At 48.8% G+C, this 18,526-nt stretch overlaps 1 protein-coding gene across 1 annotated transcript in view; it reads right to left on the bottom strand.

Moving 5' to 3' along the window:
- LOC149978184 (lysine-specific demethylase RSBN1L-like) overlaps positions 1-18,270 on the bottom strand; it is a 93,237-nt gene extending 74,967 nt beyond the window's left edge. The window contains exons 1-2 of the mRNA XM_090201134.1: positions 17,570-18,270; positions 10,623-10,718 (exon numbers count right to left, since the gene is read on the bottom strand). Of these exons, the coding sequence (XP_090057260.1) occupies positions 10,623-10,718; positions 17,570-18,242 (769 nt within the window). The 5' untranslated portion in view covers positions 18,243-18,270. The remainder of the gene's footprint in view (positions 1-10,622; positions 10,719-17,569) is intronic.
- Between the last annotated feature and the right edge of the window lie 256 nt (positions 18,271-18,526).

Here is an 18,526-nt window from a genome sequence, read left to right as displayed (position 1 = left end):
GAAGGAGAGGGGGGAGCAGGAGAAAAACAGAGTGAGTGAGGCAGTGTATTATACTGTGATGCTGTTAATCCAGAGAGCTCTAGCTCCTCCACCCCCACCCCTCTCTCCACTCTACCATTTTACCAGTAGGACAGCAGGCCAGACAGTTATTCAAACCATGATCCGTGTGTGAGACAGAGGTCAGATGTGTCTAAACAGACAGTCAGAGTTTACCAAAACGGGGCTTAGGTGGTGGGCGTGGCAACGGGCGGAGCTGCTGAATTTGAAAGGGCCTTATCTTGACGATGTAGATTTGGTTATGGTTTTTTAAAGCATCTTTAAGACAATTTCCTGCATTTCTATACATTTCTCCATGGCAAATGCTTTGTTTGTTTTGCTCAAACAGAAAATCAATACTGCTAAATTCATAGTTAACATGTTCTATTCTCCCTGACCGTCTAGCTTTTATTTGGGCGATGTTTGTTCTCAAAGATATTATAATAAAAACATTAAGGGTGCATTATAATTTCTTCATACTTTGTGACGGGTTTCAGTTTTAAATTCACACTGAAAAGCGTTTTTCCATCTCAAAAACAGATTGTGGGACTTCAGGCCCAATGATTTCAATGACAGGAAACACCCTGCCAGTACACACAGAGAGCATGTGCCTCACAGCTGGAGAGGACATACAACCAGCCCCTAAAGTGAATAATCCACTAAATGTTATGAAACAAACAGTACAAATAGTGTAAGACAGAGACAAACAGAAACAGAATGGGAGAGAGAGAGAGGGTTTAATGTGACTCATAGTAGACTGGGAGAGCTCAGCAGTAGCTAGAATGCTCTGGGTTTCCCCCCAGCAGCTCCCAGTACTACACCACGGCTCAGTATCTCTACAGTCTGGAGAGGCTGCTAGCTCCTCACTAACAGGCCGCTGATGACCTAATCTAGGACAAGCTGACGCTCAGACTACGTATTACAGAGACTGAGCTTGCTGTGCATACAAACAAACCTCCAGTGTCACAGTGCATCGTCTAGTTATCTAGGCCAATCTGCCTGCACCCAAAACACCAGTTATAAACACAGAGAGAGACTGATAGTCAACTGGAAAAGCCTGCAGGAAGTGTAGGAATATGATAGATTCATTTTGTATGCACACAAAGCAAGCAAGCGCTAAATATTTGCTCAAGGAGTACAGTTTTGTTCAAACATAATTAATTCCTGAGGAGAGGTGCATGACATCGAGAACAGTTTCCCCCTGCACAGCATCTACACAGCATCAGTTTCCCCCAGCACAGCATCTACACAGCATCAGTTCCCCTCTGCACAGCATCAGTTTCCCCCTGCACAGCATCAGTTTCCCCCTGCACAGCATCTGCACAGCATCAGTTTCCCCCTGCACAGCATCTGCACAGCATCTGCACAGCATCAGTTTCCCCCTGCACAGCATCTGCACAGCATCAGTTTCCCCCTGCACAGCATCAGTTTCCCCCTGCACAGCATCAGTTTCCCCCTGCACAGCATCTGCACAGCATCAGTTTCCCCCTGCACAGCATCAGTTTCCCACTGCACAGCATCAGTTTCCCCCTGCACAGCATCTGCACAGCATCAGTTTCCCCCTGCACAGCATCAGTTTCCCACTGCACAGCATCAGTTTCCCCTCTGCACAGCATCAGTTTCCCCCTGCACAGCATCAGTTTCCCCTCTGCACAGCATCTACACAGCATCAGTTTCCCACTGCACAGCATCAGTTTCCCCTCTGCACAGCATCAGTTTCACCCTGCACAGCATCAGTTTCCCCTCTGCACAGCATCTACACAGCATCAGTTTCCCACTGCACAGCATCAGTTTCCCCTCTGCACAGCATCAGTTTCCCCCTGCACAGCATCAGTTTCCCCCTGCACAGCATCAGTTTCCCCTCTGCACAGCATCAGTTTCCCCCTGCACAGCATCAGTTTCCCCTCTGCACAGCATCAGTTTCCCCCTGCACAGCATCAGTTTCCCCTCTGCACAGCATCTACACAGCATCAGTTTCCCACTGCACAGCATCAGTTTCCCCTCTGCACAGCATCAGTTTCCCCCTGCACAGCATCAGTTTCCCCCTGCACAGCATCAGTTTCCCCCTGCACAGCTGAAGCAGCATTTGACAGAGCACCAAACAACACCACTGAAATCGTTCCAAAATGGCAGAAATTGATCAACACCCTAAAGCCACATGAATGGAACTGACAGTGTGTGTGTTCCAAAATCCACAGTAAAATGTAAAATGAGTGGTGGGGGTGAAGAAGAGGAAGTCAATTAGCTGTGTTGTCACAGCCTGGGCTTGACTGCTGAACGTAAACATCCCTGGATGATTACCAGACTGACACTGTCTGTCTGTCTGTCTGTCTGTCTAGTGGTGACATACTGACACCGTCTGTCTGTCTGTCTAGTGGTGACATACTGACACCGTCTGTCTGTCTAGTGGTCTCTGGGTAATATAGGCCCTTAAAACACAGACACACAGTTGATGACAAACATCCTCAAAGCTCAGTGTGACCATTACACTAAAGCAGCCATGTTTTTCCTGTTGATTTCCAATTGTTGTTTTTCCTTTTAATCCTACTTCTCTTTCTCCACCATGACACAGCGCACCGCCTCTTGAGTAATACGCTGATCCTCAACACACGGGGCTCTCAGTGGTGCGTACTGAGACCCCTCCTGTACTCCCTGTTCACCCACGACTCCAACACCATGACACAGCGCTGATCCTCAACAGACGGGGCTCTCAGTGGTGCGTACTGAGACCCCTCCTGTACTCCCTGTTCACCCACGACTCCAACACCATGACACAGAGCACCACCTGTTGAGTAATACGCTGATCCTCAACACACGGGGCTCTCAGTGGTGCGTACTGAGACCCCTCCTGTACTCCCTGTTCACCCACGACTCCAACACCATGACACAGAGCACCACCTGTTGAGTAATACGCTGATCCTCAACACACGGGGCTCTCAGTGGTGCGTACTGAGACCCCTCCTGTACTCCCTGTTCACCCACGACTCCAACACCATTAAGTTGAGTAATACGCTGATCCTCAACACACGGGGCTCTCAGTGGTGCGTACTGAGACCCCTCCTGTACTCCCTGTTCACCCACGACTCCAACACCATGACACAGAGCACCACCTGTTGAGTAATACGCTGATCCTCAACACACGGGGCTCTCAGTGGTGCGTACTGAGACCCCTCCTGTACTCCCTGTTCACCCACGACTCCAACACCATTAAGTTGAGTAATACGCTGATCCTCAACACACGGGGCTCTCAGTGGTGCGTACTGAGACCCCTCCTGTACTCCCTGTTCACCCACGACTCCAACACCATTAAGTTTGCTGACGACACGACGGTGGAAGGCCAGAACAGCGATGAGACAGCCTATAGGGAGGAGGTAAGTGACCTGGCAGTGTGGTGCCACGACAACCTCACCCTCAACGTCAGCAAGACAAAGGGAATGGAGGGCCGAGCACGCCCCCATTCTCATCGACGGGAGTGGGTCGAGACGAGCACGCCCCCATTCTCATCGAAGGGAGTGGAGTGGGTCGAGACGAGCACGCCCCCATTCTCATTGACAGGAGTGGAGTGGGTCGGGACGAGCACGCCCCCATTCTCATTGACAGGAGTGGAGTGGGTCGGGACGAGCACACCCCCATTCTCATTGACAGGAGTGGAGTGGGTCGGGACGAGCACGCCCCCATTCTCATTGACAGGAGTGGAGTGGGTCGGGACGAGCACGCCCCCATTCTCATTGACAGGAGTGGAGTGGGTCGGGACGAGCACACCCCCATTCTCATCGAAGGGAGTGGAGTGGGTCGAGACGAGCACGCCCCCATTCTCATCGAAGGGAGTGGAGTGGGTCGGGACGAGCATGCCCCCATTCTCATCGAAGGGAGTGGAGTGGGTCGGGACGAGCATGCCCCCATTCTCATCGAAGGGAGTGGAGTGGGTCGGGACGGGACGAGCACGCCCCCATTCTCATCGAAGGGAGTGGAGTGGGTCGAGACGAGCACGCCCCCATTCTCATCGAAGGGAGTGGAGTGGGTCGGGACGAGCATGCCCCCATTCTCATCGAAGGGAGTGGAGTGGGTCGGGACGGGACGAGCACGCCCCCATTCTCATCGAAGGGAGTGGAGTGGGTCGGGACGAGCACGCCCCCATTCTCATTGACAGGAGTGGAGTGGGTCGGGACAAGCACGCCCCCATTCTCATTGACAGGAGTGGAGTGGGTCGGGACGAGCACGCCCCCATTCTCCTCGACGGGAGTGGAGTGGGTCGAGACGAGCACGCCCCCATTCTCATCGAAGGGAGTGGAGTGGGTCGGGACGAGCACGCCCCCATTCTCCTCGACGGGAGTGGAGTGGGTCGAGAACTTCAATTTCTTCTGTGTCCACATCACTAAGCAATTATCATGGTCCTCACACACCAACCCAGTCGTGAAGAAGGCACGACAACAGAGGCTGAAAAGATTTGGCACAGGTCCTCAACAAGTTCTACAGCTGCACCACAGAGAGCATCTTGGCTGGCTGGATCACCGCCTCGTGTGGCAACAGCTTGGCAATCCAAACGCAAGGCTCTACAGAGGGTAGTGCTCTACAGAGGGTAGTGCTCTACAGAGGGTAGTGCTCTACAGAGGGTAGTGCTCTACAGAGGGTAGTGCTCTACAGAGGGTAGTGCTCTACAGAGGGCAGTGCTCTACAGAGGGCAGTGCTCTACAGAGGGCAGTGCTCTACAGCCCAGTACATCACTGAGGCCGAGCTCCCTGTCATCCAGGAACTCTATACCAGGCGGATGAGTGAGTCCTGGATGAGACAGCGCCAGGTGGAGTGAGTCCTGGAGGAGACAGCGCCGGGCGGAGTGAGTCCTGGAGGAGACAGCGCCGGGCGGAGTGAGTCCTGGATGAGACAGTGCCGGGCGGAGTGAGTGCTGGATGAGACAGTGCCGGGTGGACCTGGAATACTCACATTTCCATCTTAAAACACACTACATAACATATCTAAACACACTACATAACATATCTAAACACACTACATAACATATCTAAACACACTACATAACATATCTAAACACACTACATAACATATCTAAACACACTACATAACATATCTAAACACACTACATAACATATCTAAACACACTACATAACATATCTAAACACACTACATAACATATCTAAACACACTACATAACATATCTAAACACACTACATAACATATCTAAACACACTACATAACATATATAAACACACTACATAATATATAGTGACTGTTAGGTGGTATTATGAAGACTGCTAGGTGGTATTAGCAGAGGCTCCCTCCTAGGTCTCCCTCCTGCTAGGACTGATCAGCACCACACAGGAAGGGCAGCCTGCTCCGTTTCCTGTCCCCAGTCAGAGAGACAGACACAGGCCTGAGACTCCCAGCTCAGCCTCTCACACAGAGACCAGGCTCAGTGACACTGCAGTGCAGTAGTAGTAACCACACTATGAAAATTAATACTCACTATCCTACACATGCTGCCGTGGATTCTGCTGTCTGAGTGACTCAAACATCACAGAGGGCACCATGCCTTGACAAACACACTCCTGAAAGCACCATTTTTAAAATTGGAGATTCTCCCTGACTGTCTAGCTTTTATTTTGGTGATTGTTAGTTCACAAATAGAATCTTATTTAAATATATATATATATATATACACACATTATATTTTCTACATACCTCATCTTTTTTTTACTTTTGAAAAAAAAAAACACTTCAGCGACTCGCCCAACTATTTTCTATATATATATATGTGTATGTGTGTGTGTGTGTGTGTGTGTGTGTGTGTGTGTGTGTGTGTGTGTGTGTACACAAGGGGCAAAAGAGAGGGAAGTCTGAGTCCGTGTTGCCTTGCTGGATAGTCAAGCTCCTCACTGTTAGTCCTCAGCTGGGGTGTAGAGCCATGACCTTTACAGCAGACTGGAGTTGTGCTGAGAGGATCTGCCCGATACACAGTCAGTGTAGTGGTCATATTGATAGAGGGGGCTGGAGTACAGCATTAAGAGCAGTCAGACACACACACACAGTCAGTGTAGTGTTCATATTGATAGAGGGGGCTGGGGTACAGCATTAAGAGCAGTCAGACACACACACACAGTCAGTGTAGTGGTCATATTGATAGAGGGGGCTGGGGTACAGCATTAAGAGCAGTCAGACACACACACACAGTCAGTGTAGTGGTCATATTGATAGAGGGGGCTGGGGTACAGCATTAAGAGCAGTCAGACACACACACACACAGTCAGTGTAGTGGTCATATTGATAGAGGGGGCTGGGGTACAGCATTATGATCAGTCAGACACACAAAGAAAGAGGGGTCAGGGCCAATGTACTAAGCAGACCACCAGTCATAGTGTTAGGACTGTGCACAGGTCTGTCCAACGGTGCAAATGATTGAGCACAGCCAACAATATACTGGCTACCTCTTTCATCATGTTAACCGGAGTAATACACAGTGCCCTCTGCTAACACACACACCACAAATACACAGTGCCCTCTGCTAACACACACACCACAAATACACAGTGCCCTCTGCTAACACACACACCACAAATACACAGTGCCCTCTGCTAACACACACACCACAAATACACAGTGCCCTCTGCTAACACACACACCACAAATACACAGTGCCCTCTGCTAACACACACACCACAAATACACAGTGCCCTCTGCTAACACACACACCACAAATACACAGTGCCCTCTGCTAACACACACACCACAAATACATCTGTTGACTTTTGAATGTGCATACACACATACAATGTTGGGTGTGTGTACATATTGGTACACTGGTATGGCTGAAGGACAGACAGGTATAAATAGCAGCAGAGTAAACTGATACAGACCTCTGCTCTGTCAGCCTCACGTCACATTAACACAACACCCTCTGACTGGCTGGGAGGCTTCCCTCTGACTCCACCACCGACTGACTGGCTGGGAGGCTTCCCTCTGATTCCACCACCAACTGACTGGCTGGGAGGCTTCCCTCTGACTGACTGGCTGGGAGGCTTCCCTCTGACTGACTGGCTGGGAGGCTTCCCTCTGACTGACTGGCTGGGAGGCTTCCCTCTGACTGACTGGCTGGGAGGCTTCCCTCTGACTGACTGGCTGGGAGGCTTCCCTCTGACTGACTGGCTGGGAGGCTTCCCTCTGACTGACTGGCTGGGAGGCTTCCCTCTGACTGACTGGCTGGGAGGCTTCCCTCTGACTGACTGGCTGGGAGGCTTCCCTCTGACTGACTGGCTGGGAGGCTTCCCTCTGACTGACTGGCTGGGAGGCTTCCCTCTGACTGACTGGCTGGGAGGCTTCCCTCTGACTGACTGGCTGGGAGGCTTCCCTCTGACTGACTGGCTGGGAGGCTTCCCTCTGACTGACTGGCTGGGAGGCTTCCCTCTGACTGACTGGCTGGGAGGCTTCCCTCTGACTGACTGGCTGGGAGGCTTCCCTCTGACTGACTGGCTGGGAGGCTTCCCTCCGACTCCACCACCGACTGACTGGCTGGGAGGCTTCCCTCCGACTGACTGGCTGGCTGGGAGGCTTCCCTCCTGACTCCACCACCGACTGACTGGCTGGGAGGCTTCCCACTTGACTCCACCACCCGCTGGGAGGCTTCCCTCTGACTCCACCACCCACTGGGAGGCTTCCCTCTGACTCCACCACTGACTGGATGCCTGACTGACTGACTAGCTGTCTGGACATTGAGCGATCGTTTTACAGACATGGGAAGTCACTCTAACAGTCTAAATAAATAAAACTCTGGCTGCCCGGCACGCTGCCAGACTCGCTGGATCATGTCATGGGCATTGTGTAAGGTCAGGAAAATGGCAGCAGGGTCTTGGCAGTTCATTCCCACCACACCAGTCATTACAGCCTATTTAAAAGCAGGTTGAGAAGAGGGCACGCTGCTAGTTAAAAGACAGATGCAGCTACCACTGATAATATAGCACAATTATTACATCATTATTGCTATTACACAACTATGAATAATTTGGCAGCACTTAGGCCAGTCTGTCACAGATATATAGGACAACATCAGATATGAATAGCTTAGGCTGGCTCACAGTGGGCTAAATGTGTCCAAAACATACGTTGATTCACATGGGAGGGGAAGAGAAGAGAGAGAGAGACCGAGAGAGATGGAGAGAGATGGAGAGAGAGACCGAGAGAGAGAGATAGAGGGAGCGAGAGGGAGACCGAGAGAGATGGAGAGAGAGATAGAGGGGGAATCATAAGACAGCCATCTGTCTCAGCTAAACTCTGAATCGGAGAACAGGAGTCTGTTTGTGTGACTGAACCAACTAGTGAACACAGCCTACTCTCAGGGCCTCTCCCTCCCAAATAGCACCCTATTCCCTATATAGTGTACTACCCTGGTCAGAAGCACTATAAAGGGAATAATAGCGTGCCATTAGGGATCAGCCAACTGCCTGAGCCAGAACCATCGCTTCAGCAGCTGTTCCAGTTAAAGGCTTTAGTCACAGGCTGAGTATTTTGGACCCTGGTTACAGCCCTGTCCTGCCACTCTGGGCCCTGGTTACAGCCCTGCCCTGCCACTCTGGGCCCTGGTTACAGCCCTGCCCTGCCACTCTGGGCCCTGGTTACAGCCCTGCCCTGCCACTCTGGGCCCTGGTTACAGCCCTGCCCTGCCACTCTGGGCCCTGGTTACAGCCCTGTCCTGCCACTCTGGGCCCTGGTTACAGCCCTGCCCTGCCACTCTGGGCCCTGGTTACAGCCCTGCCCTGCCACTCTGGGCCCTGGTTACAGCCCTGCCCTGCCACTCTGGGCCCTGGTTACAGCCCTGCCCTGCCACTCTGGGCCCTGGTTACAGCCCTGCCCTGCCACTCTGGGCCCTGGTTACAGCCCTGCCCTGCCACTCTGGGCCCTGGTTACAGCCCTGCCCTGCCACTCTGGGCCCTGGTTACAGCCCTGCCCTGCCACTCTGGGCCCTGGTTACAGCCCTGCCCTGCCACTCTGGGCCCTGGTTACAGCCCTGCCCTGCCACTCTGGGCCCTGGTTACAGCCCTGCCCTGCCACTCTGGGCCCTGGTTACAGCCCTGCCACTCTGGGCCCTGGTTACAGCCCTGCCCTGCCACTCTGGGCCCTGGTTACAGCCCTGCCCTGCCACTCTGGGCCCTGGTTACAGCCCTGCCCTGCCATTCTGGGCCCTGGTTACAGCCCTGCCCTGCCACTATGGGCCCTGGTTACAGCCCTGTCCTGCCACTCTGGGCCCTGGTTACAGCCCTGCCCTGCCACTCTGGGCCCTGGTTATAGCCTAGCCCTGCCACTCTGGGCCCTGGTTACGGCCCTGGTTACAGCCCTGTCACTCTGGGCCCTGGTTACGGCCCTGGTTACAGCCCTGTCACCCTGGGCCCTGGTTACAGCCCTGCCCTGCCACTCTGGGCCCTGGTTACAGCCTAGCCCTGCCACTCTTGGCCCTGGTTACAGCCCTGCCACTCTTGGCCCTGGTTACAGCCCTGCCACTCTTGGCCCTGGTTACAGCCCTGCCACTCTTGGCCCTGGTTACAGCCCTGCCACTCTTGGCCCTGGTTACAGCCCTGCCACTCTTGGCCCTGGTTACAGCCCTGCCACTCTTGGCCCTGGTTACAGCCCTGCCACTCTTGGCCCTGGTTACAGCCCTGCCACTCTTGGCCCTGGTTACAGCCCTGCCACTCTTGGCCCTGGTTATACGGCTAACTTGGGTCTGGAGTTTATCCTGGTCAGGTGATGAGGTAAAGTAAAACTCCTGTCCCTAACTAGTTTCCAGTTCTGATGCTCTAGGGGAGACACCCTGCCTGTACAACAGTAAGGAGGAAACCCTGAATGTAGCTACTCTCTATACTGAGCCCTGGTCAACAGTAGTACACTAGACAGGGTGAATGGTCAACACCTAGACAGGGACCAGGATGAATGGTCAACAGTAGACAGGGACCAGGGTGAATGGTCAACAGTAGACAGGGACCAGGGTGACTGGTCAACAGTAGACAGACAGGGACCAGGGTGACTGGTCAACAGTAGACAGACAGGGACCAGGGTGACTGGTCAACAGTAGACAGACAGGGACCAGGGTGACTGGTCAACAGTAGACAGACAGGGACCAGGGTGACTGGTCAACAGTAGACAGACAGGGACCAGGGTGACTGGTCAACAGTAGACAGACAGGGACCAGGGTGACTGGTCAACAGTAGACAGACAGGGACCAGGGTGACTGGTCAACAGTAGACAGACAGGGACCAGGGTGACTGGTCAACAGTAGACAGACAGGGACCAGGGTGACTGGTCAACAGTAGACAGACAGGGACCAGGGTGACTGGTCAACAGTAGACAGACAGGGACCAGGGTGACTGGTCAACAGTAGACAGACAGGGACCAGGGTGAATGGTCAACAGTAGACAGACAGGGACCAGGGTGAATGGTCAACAGTAGACAGGGACCAGGGTGAATGGTCAACAGTAGACAGGGACCAGGGTGAATGGTCAACAATAGACAGGGTCCAGGGTGAATGGTCAACAGTGGTACACTAAACAGGGACCATTTGAAACAACCATGTCACATCATTATCAACATACCTTTCTGAAGGAGCTTCACCTCTCCGTTCTCCCTCTTGATCTCATTCATCACTTTGTGTTTCTTCTGCTTCTTCGTCTTGTCCTTACTGGTGTGGTCTGACAGAGAGGGGAGGACAGAGAGAAGTTAGGGTGAGGCCTTGAGGGTCATTTTAGGAGAGGGGCAGGTACAGTAGATAAAAGGAAAGACTCACTCTCCACAGAAATTTAGCCTGCATCCTAAATGAGAATGGCACCCTATTCCCTAATGGCCCTGGTCAAGAGTAATGCAGAAATGGAACCCTATTCCCTAATGGCCCCGGTTTAGAATAATGCAGAAATGGCACCCTATTCCCTACATATGGAACCCTATTCCCTAATGGCCCTGGTCTAGAATAATGCAGAAATGGCACCCTATTCCCTAATGGCCCTGGTCTAGAATAATGCAGAAATGGCACCCTATTCCCTAATGGCCCTGGTCTAGAATAATGCAGAAATGGCACCCTATTCCCTACATATGGAACCCTATTCCCTAATGGCCCTGGTCTAGAATAATGCAGAAATGGCACCCTATTCCCTAATGGCCCTGGTCTAGAATAATGCAGAAATGGCACCCTATCCCCTACATATGGAACCCTATTCCCTAATGGCCCTGGTCAAGAGTAATGCAGAAATGGCACCCTATTCCCTAATGGCCCTGGTCTAGAGTAATGCAGGGTATAGGGTGTCATTTGGGACGCAGCCTGACTCTGTAATTTACTGATTCCCAACTGCTTTCCAGTCTGAAGGACGACAGGATCACACAAAGACAGACAGACAGACTCTGTAATTTACTGATTCCCAACTGCTTTCCAGTCTGAAGGACGACAGGATCACACAAAGACAGACAGACTTTTTTACAAGACAGGCCATCGCTGACATCTGTGGAAAGCAATTTAAGGACGTCGCTGAAATGCGATCCCTTAAGATTTTCAGCTGTTAAAAACACACAGGACAACGTAATTAGTGGTATCACTCTGATGACTACTTGATCGGTAGCTAGCATGATTATACAGATCGGCATTATTGGACAGTTTCACAAACGGCAGGTGGAAAAGTATTAATGCCAATTGACAGAAACTGCAGTAAAATGTCAAACTGCAATGAACATGATCAAAATAGTATTATATGAAAATGATTATAATCTAGGACTAGCCATTTATGAACTCGTCGTAGGTGAGAAGCTCAGTGGAGAAAAGGGCCCTGAAACAGCAAGGTAAAATCCAATTAAAAAGAAAAAAAGGCAGAAATAGTAGTAACCCATCACAGTAAGTCAGTAATCACACCGTACCCGTCATCATCACATCTACAGTCAAACACTCAGAGGAACTGAAGAGACAAGTTACCGTGAGGGAACTATACATGCTTCCCCAAGACGGCAGCAAGTCTGGAACCAACAGGACCCTGAACAGCTTCTTCCCCCAGGCCATAAGACTGATAAATAGTTCACCCTGAACAGCTTCTTCCCCCAGGCCATAAGACTGATAAATAGTTCACCCTGAACAGCTTCTTCCCCCAGGCCATAAGACTGATAAATAGTTCACCCTGAACAGCTTCTTCCCCCAGGCCATAAGACTGATAAATAGTTCACCCTGAACAGCTTCTTCCCCCAGGCCATAAGACTGATAAATAGTTCACCAAACAGCTTCTTCCCCCAGGCCATAAGACTGATAATTAGTTCACCCTGAACAGCTTCTTCCCCCAGGCCATAAGACTGATAATTAGTTCACCCTGAACAGCTTCTTCCCCCAGGCCATAAGACTGATAAATAGTTCACCCTGAACAGCTTCTTCCCCCAGGCCATAAGACTGATAAATAGTTCACCCTGAACAGCTTCTTCCCCCAGGCCATAAGACTGATAAATAGTTCACCAAACAGCTTCTTCCCCCGAGCCATAAGACTGATAAATAGTTCACCCTGAACAGCTTCTTCCCCCAGGCCATAAGACTGATAAATAGTTAACCCTGAACAGCTTCTTCCCCCAGGCCATAAGACTGATAAATAGTTCACCCTGAACAGCTTCTTCCCCCAGGCCATAAGACTGATAAATAGTTCACCCTGAACAGCTTCTTCCCCCAGGCCATAAGACTGATAAATAGTTCACCCTGAACAGCTTCTTCCCCCAGGCCATAAGACTGATAAATAGTTCACCCTGAACAGCTTCTTCCCCCAGGCCATAAGACTGATAAATAGTTCACCAAACAGCTTCTTCCCCCAGGCCATAAGACTGATAATTAGTTCACCCTGAACAGCTTCTTCCCCCAGGCCATAAGACTGATAATTAGTTCACCCTGAACAGCTTCTTCCCCCAGGCCATAAGACTGATAAATAGTTCACCCTGAACAGCTTCTTCCCCCAGGCCATAAGACTGATAAATAGTTCACCCTGAACAGCTTCTTCCCCCAGGCCATAAGACTGATAAATAGTTCACCAAACAGCTTCTTCCCCCGAGCCATAAGACTGATAAATAGTTCACCCTGAACAGCTTCTTCCCCCAGGCCATAAGACTGATAAATAGTTAACCCTGAACAGCTTCTTCCCCCAGGCCATAAGACTGATAAATAGTTCACCCTGAACAGCTTCTTCCCCCAGGCCATAAGACTGATAAATAGTTCACCCTGAACAGCTTCTTCCCCCAGGCCATAAGACTGATAAATAGTTCACCCTGAACAGCTTCTTCCCCCAGGCCATAAGACTGATAAATAGTTCACCCTGAACAGCTTCTTCCCCCAGGCCATAAGACTGATAAATAGTTCACCCTGAACAGCTTCTTCCCCCAGGCCATAAGACTGATAAATAGTTCACCCTGAACAGCTTCTTCCCCCAGGCCATAAGACTGATAAATAGTTCACCCTGAACAGCTTCTTCCCCCAGGCCATAAGACTGATAAATAGTTCACCCTGAACAGCTTCTTCCCCCAGGCCATAAGACTGATAAATAGTTCACCCTGAACAGCTTCTTCCCCCAGGCCATAAGACTGATAAATAGTTCACCCTGAACAGCTTCTTCCCCCAGGCCATAAGACTGATAAATAGTTCACCCTGAACAGCTTCTTCCCCCAGGCCATAAGACTGATAAATAGTTCACCCTGAACAGCTTCTTCCCCCAGGCCATAAGACTGATAAATAGTTCACCCTGAACAGCTTCTTCCCCCAGGCCATAAGACTGATAAATAGTTCACCCTGAACAGCTTCTTCCCCCAGGCCATAAGACTGATAAATAGTTCACCCTGAACAGCTTCTTCCCCCAGGCCATAAGACTGATAAATAGTTCACCCTGAACAGCTTCTTCCCCCAGGCCATAAGACTGATAAATAGTTCACCCTGAACAGCTTCTTCCCCCAGGCCATAAGACTGATAAATAGTTCACCCTGAACAGCTTCTTCCCCCAGGCCATAAGACTGATAAATAGTTCACCCTGAACAGCTTCTTCCCCCAGGCCATAAGACTGATAAATAGTTCACCCTGAACAGCTTCTTCCCCCAGGCCATAAGACTGATAAATAGTTCACCCTGAACAGCTTCTTCCCCCAGGCCATAAGACTGATAAATAGTTCACCAAACAGCTTCTTCCCCCAGGCCATAAGACTGATAAATAGTTCACCCTGAACAGCTTCTTCCCCCAAGCCATAAGACTGATAAATAGTTCACCCTGAACAGCTTCTTTCCCCAGGCCATAAGACTGATAAATAGTTCACCCTGAACAGCTCCACAAGACTATGTACAGGTGTAGTAGACCTCACAGTGAAATGCTGAATAAAACAGGTGTAGTAGACCTCACAGTGAAATGCTGAATACAACAGGTGTAGTAGACCTTACAGTGAAATGCTGAATACAACAGGTGTAGTAGACCTTACAGTGAAATGCTGAATACAACAGGTGTAGTAGACCTCACAGTGAAATGCTGAATACAACAGGTGTAATAGACCTTACAGTGAAATGCTGAATACAACAGGTGTAGTAGACCTTACAGTGAAATGCTGAATACAACAGGTGTAGTAGACCTTACAGTGAAATGCTGAATACAACAGGTGTAGTAGACCTTACAGTGAAATGCTGAATACAACAGGTGTAGTAGACTTTACAGTGAAATGCTTACCTATGAGCACTTTCCCAACAACGCAGAGAAAAAGAATGTGACCCTGGTGTGAAAGTGTGTCTGTTTGAGTGTGTGTGGTGTTAATATGCGTGTGAGTGTGTGTGGTGTTAATATGCGTGTGAGTGTGTGTGGTGTTAATATGCGTGTGAGTGTGTGTGGTGTTAATATGCGTGTATATATATATATATATATATATATATATATATATATATATATATATATATATATATATATATATATATATATGAGTCCAGTGCAAGAATGTCAGTAAAAGAAATACAAATAATACAAGGGGAGGGTCAACAGGCGGTAGAAGACATGTAAACACAGGGCATGTTTACTAAGGTCTTCCAGTACAAACCCTTCAATCTGACACCGTGTCACACCCCTGGAATGTGTGCAAGCTACAAATGCAAACGTTGGGCCTAAATGTTTTGCAGCCAAAAGGGAGAAGTAACAGTATCGCACAGCATGAGACTTCCGATTGTTCAATAACTTGTTACTCATTCATATAAAATAATAAGTGACTCATTACTCCCTACTGGGGATTTTATCAGCCTAAAACAGCACCTAAAATATTACTCCCTACTGGGGATTTTATCAGCCTAAAACAGCACCTAAAATATGACTCCCAACTGGGGATTTTATCAGCCTAAAACAGCACCTAAAATATGACTCCCTACTGGGGATTTTATCAGCCTAAAACAGCACCTAAAATATGACTCCCTACTGGGGATTTTATCAGCCTAAAACAGCACCTAAAATATGACTCCCTACTGGGGATTTTATCAGCCTAAAACAGCACCTAAAATATTACTCCCTACTGGGGATTTTATCAGCCTAAAACAGCACCTAAAACCATTGATATTATATAACATTCAGAAATTCAATAAATAGACTATCAACATTCGGGACATTCCACCAGGGTCATAGGAATTACTACAAGTGTTGGTGCTCTACCTGCCAAAGACGTGTTGGATGTGTGTGAGAGAACAGGTCAGATAAAAGCAAATGTATTTATGAAGCCCTTTTTTACAATCAGCCGATGTCACAAAGTGCAATACAGAAACCCAGCCTGAAACTCAGAACAGCAAGCAATGCAGATGTACTGTTTGGTAACAGAATGACGGCACCAACAGCAAACCATCATTCTGTTATTAAACTTTGCATCTGCCCTGTTGTTCAAGTAAATGTGTTCTTGTGAAATGTTCCATGGACGTTGTTAAATGTAGTCCTTGTGCATAGAGGTGAATGATTTGTTTAAATTTGACATCATTGATTTGTGCTTGACATCCAGATTTTTCACTTTAAAATGTGTCTAAGCAACACTCTTACCCTGGAGTAGCCCGTCTCTCTCTTTCTCTTTGCTTGACTTGAGTTCAAGTCCTCCAGCTTTCACATCTCTCCCTCTCAACAGCCTTCTGTCCTACCAGCTCACACCTGCTTATCTCAATGGAGCCAACAACAGCCTGAACCTGGAATCCAACAGCAATGCAGAAGGCCTGCTATTTAATTACTGAGAATGAACTCCAGGTGAACTTGGAATAGAATGGTATTTTAAAATTACCTTGAAATACATAGAATTATAAATGTTCTTTTGCACTTTAAATTGCGGTAGAATAGATAGGAATATAAACTTGAATGTATATTTTTTAGGCCAACTTTTAGGCCAATCCTGTTATACATCGAACTAGAACGCTGGAATATGTATTTGATCCCGTTTTAAGTATCTGTCACAAGGTCCCTCTAATGCCCTGGGGAGGGAGGGAGGGAGGGAGGGGGGGGTCCGTTTTATAATACTCACAGTCTTCATTTCTCCCACATTGGTAAAATGTAAGAAATGAATTAGTCCTAAAAGATTGGATCCAAACTAAACGGTATGAATTAACATCCTGTGTGTTAGAATGACAGTTTGAGACAGATCTATTAATGTGGTTGACAGTGGCAGCACGCATGTAATAATATTCAGAGGTAGAGATAGCTGTTCCCTGACTCCACTGCCTCGCTCGCTGCTCTGGTGTTATTTGGGGGGCGTGGTGGTGACACAAAAACAACAGTGGATGGCTGCCGATTGTTCAAATGACGGTTTAATAAACATTCTTAAAACCACCCGTTACAATTAAAACCCCACTTATGTGTAGGCCTAACGATCGGTCAATGTTTCGCCAACACGTCTCTAACGTTCTCCCAGAGCGTAATGCTGATCTTACAGTTGTTTGTTTATACAACCACGTCAATTTGTTCCGCTCTGGTTGATCAATTGTATTTCCCGTTTGAATTGAACTAAAAACGCGTGTTTGTAAAATGTGCAATAATGTTTCCAACCGTGGCCTGACATCGGTGGAACGCTATGTAGCAGTTTTCAGAAGAACGCTCGATACTTTGTAACGTTCGAACAGGCATTTCCTATGCAGGTTCAAGAGCGGGTAAATCCGCAGCCATTAGCCAACCAAGCGAGAACAACAGCGAAACTCGGACAATTTTTTTTATTTATTTCACCGTAAAAAAAAATGTCCTTATGTGTACAATCGTGGCTAGAATTAGAAATGTAAACGGTCCTTTCCAAAATAACACCAAAACTATTTGGAATAAGACGCGATAACAGACGCAGTTCTGGACTGGACACATTGTCATACTGCACAGCGCACACTGTCGGCCCCACATGCTTCATAGTCCTGAAGAGCGACAGCCACTAGCACTGAAAAGCTAAGTGGTTAATGGACACTGACGTTGTCTTTCTATGGACAATAACATGCAGTGTAACACGTTCTATTCATGTAACGTTATATCCAGCCAGCCGTTTAGTGTGGAAAACTGCGCATTCATATATAATACCTTTTAGCAACAACTTCATGTCCCCGTTCTCCTTCTTCATTACAGTAGTGACGTTACTCAGACTGCTGCTAATATTTCCAGGAGTACCATGGATTGGTTTATCTTTCTTCTTTTCCTTGAAATCCTTCTCTTTCTCTCGTTTTTCCTTGGGCTTTTTGGATGGTGGTTTGGTATGGGAGGCGAGGAAAGCGCTCTGCTTGAACACTGTGTGAATGGGAGGCTGGAGGGGCGCCGAGGGGTTGCTGCTCGCCTTGACGGGGCTGAAGCTCCATGTTGTCGGGTTGCCTGAACTCTGCTTCTGGTGCTGCTTCTCCACTGCGCCGCCACCTCCCCCTGCACCTCCTTCCCCATTTAGTTTCTTAGGTTTAAGGCTCTTCTCGTCGTTTCGGACTCGCTTGGGCGGCGGCGGGTGAATGTCCCGGGAAGACTGCGGCCGGGTGTCCGACGCTAGTTTCGGTTCTTTAGATTTGGCGAGCGGGCTTTTGGTCGCTGCACCAAAGTGAATGAAGCTCAGTGACTCCGCCATCTTGGGGCTCTCTGTATTTACTCTCCCGACCGCTGTTTGTGCTAGGCAGGCATAGAGGGGCGGAGTCTGGTGACTAACTGACAGGCAGGCCAGGTTGGAGGTGGTGTCTGGAGTATAATGATTGGTGCGAGGAGAAATGGGACACATTACGCGGGAAACAGTCCGCAGAACACTCTTAACTCTGTGTAGAGGATACATAAAGCCCTTCTCATTATTTACAACACATTATGACATTACGCTTCATAACATTACAACATTAGCTAACCTAAGGTCATTTATTTACATCTGTTTATAGGGACCCCTTTATTAGTGTCTGATTTAATACCAAAAATAAATATATTATAGGCTCCTCTAAAATCTATTAATAAATATATTAAAACTGAGGTTCAGTTTAATAAATTAATAGCCCATTAGGCTTTCACAATCAATGT

This window comes from Oncorhynchus mykiss, chromosome 15, assembly GCF_057628025.1.
Source record: "Oncorhynchus mykiss isolate SJ-2025 chromosome 15, ASM5762802v1, whole genome shotgun sequence".
NCBI classification, from domain to species: Eukaryota; Metazoa; Chordata; class Actinopteri; order Salmoniformes; family Salmonidae; genus Oncorhynchus; species Oncorhynchus mykiss.
The sequence above is the reverse complement of the archived record's forward strand: the minus strand, read 5'-3'. Positions and strand labels throughout refer to the sequence as shown.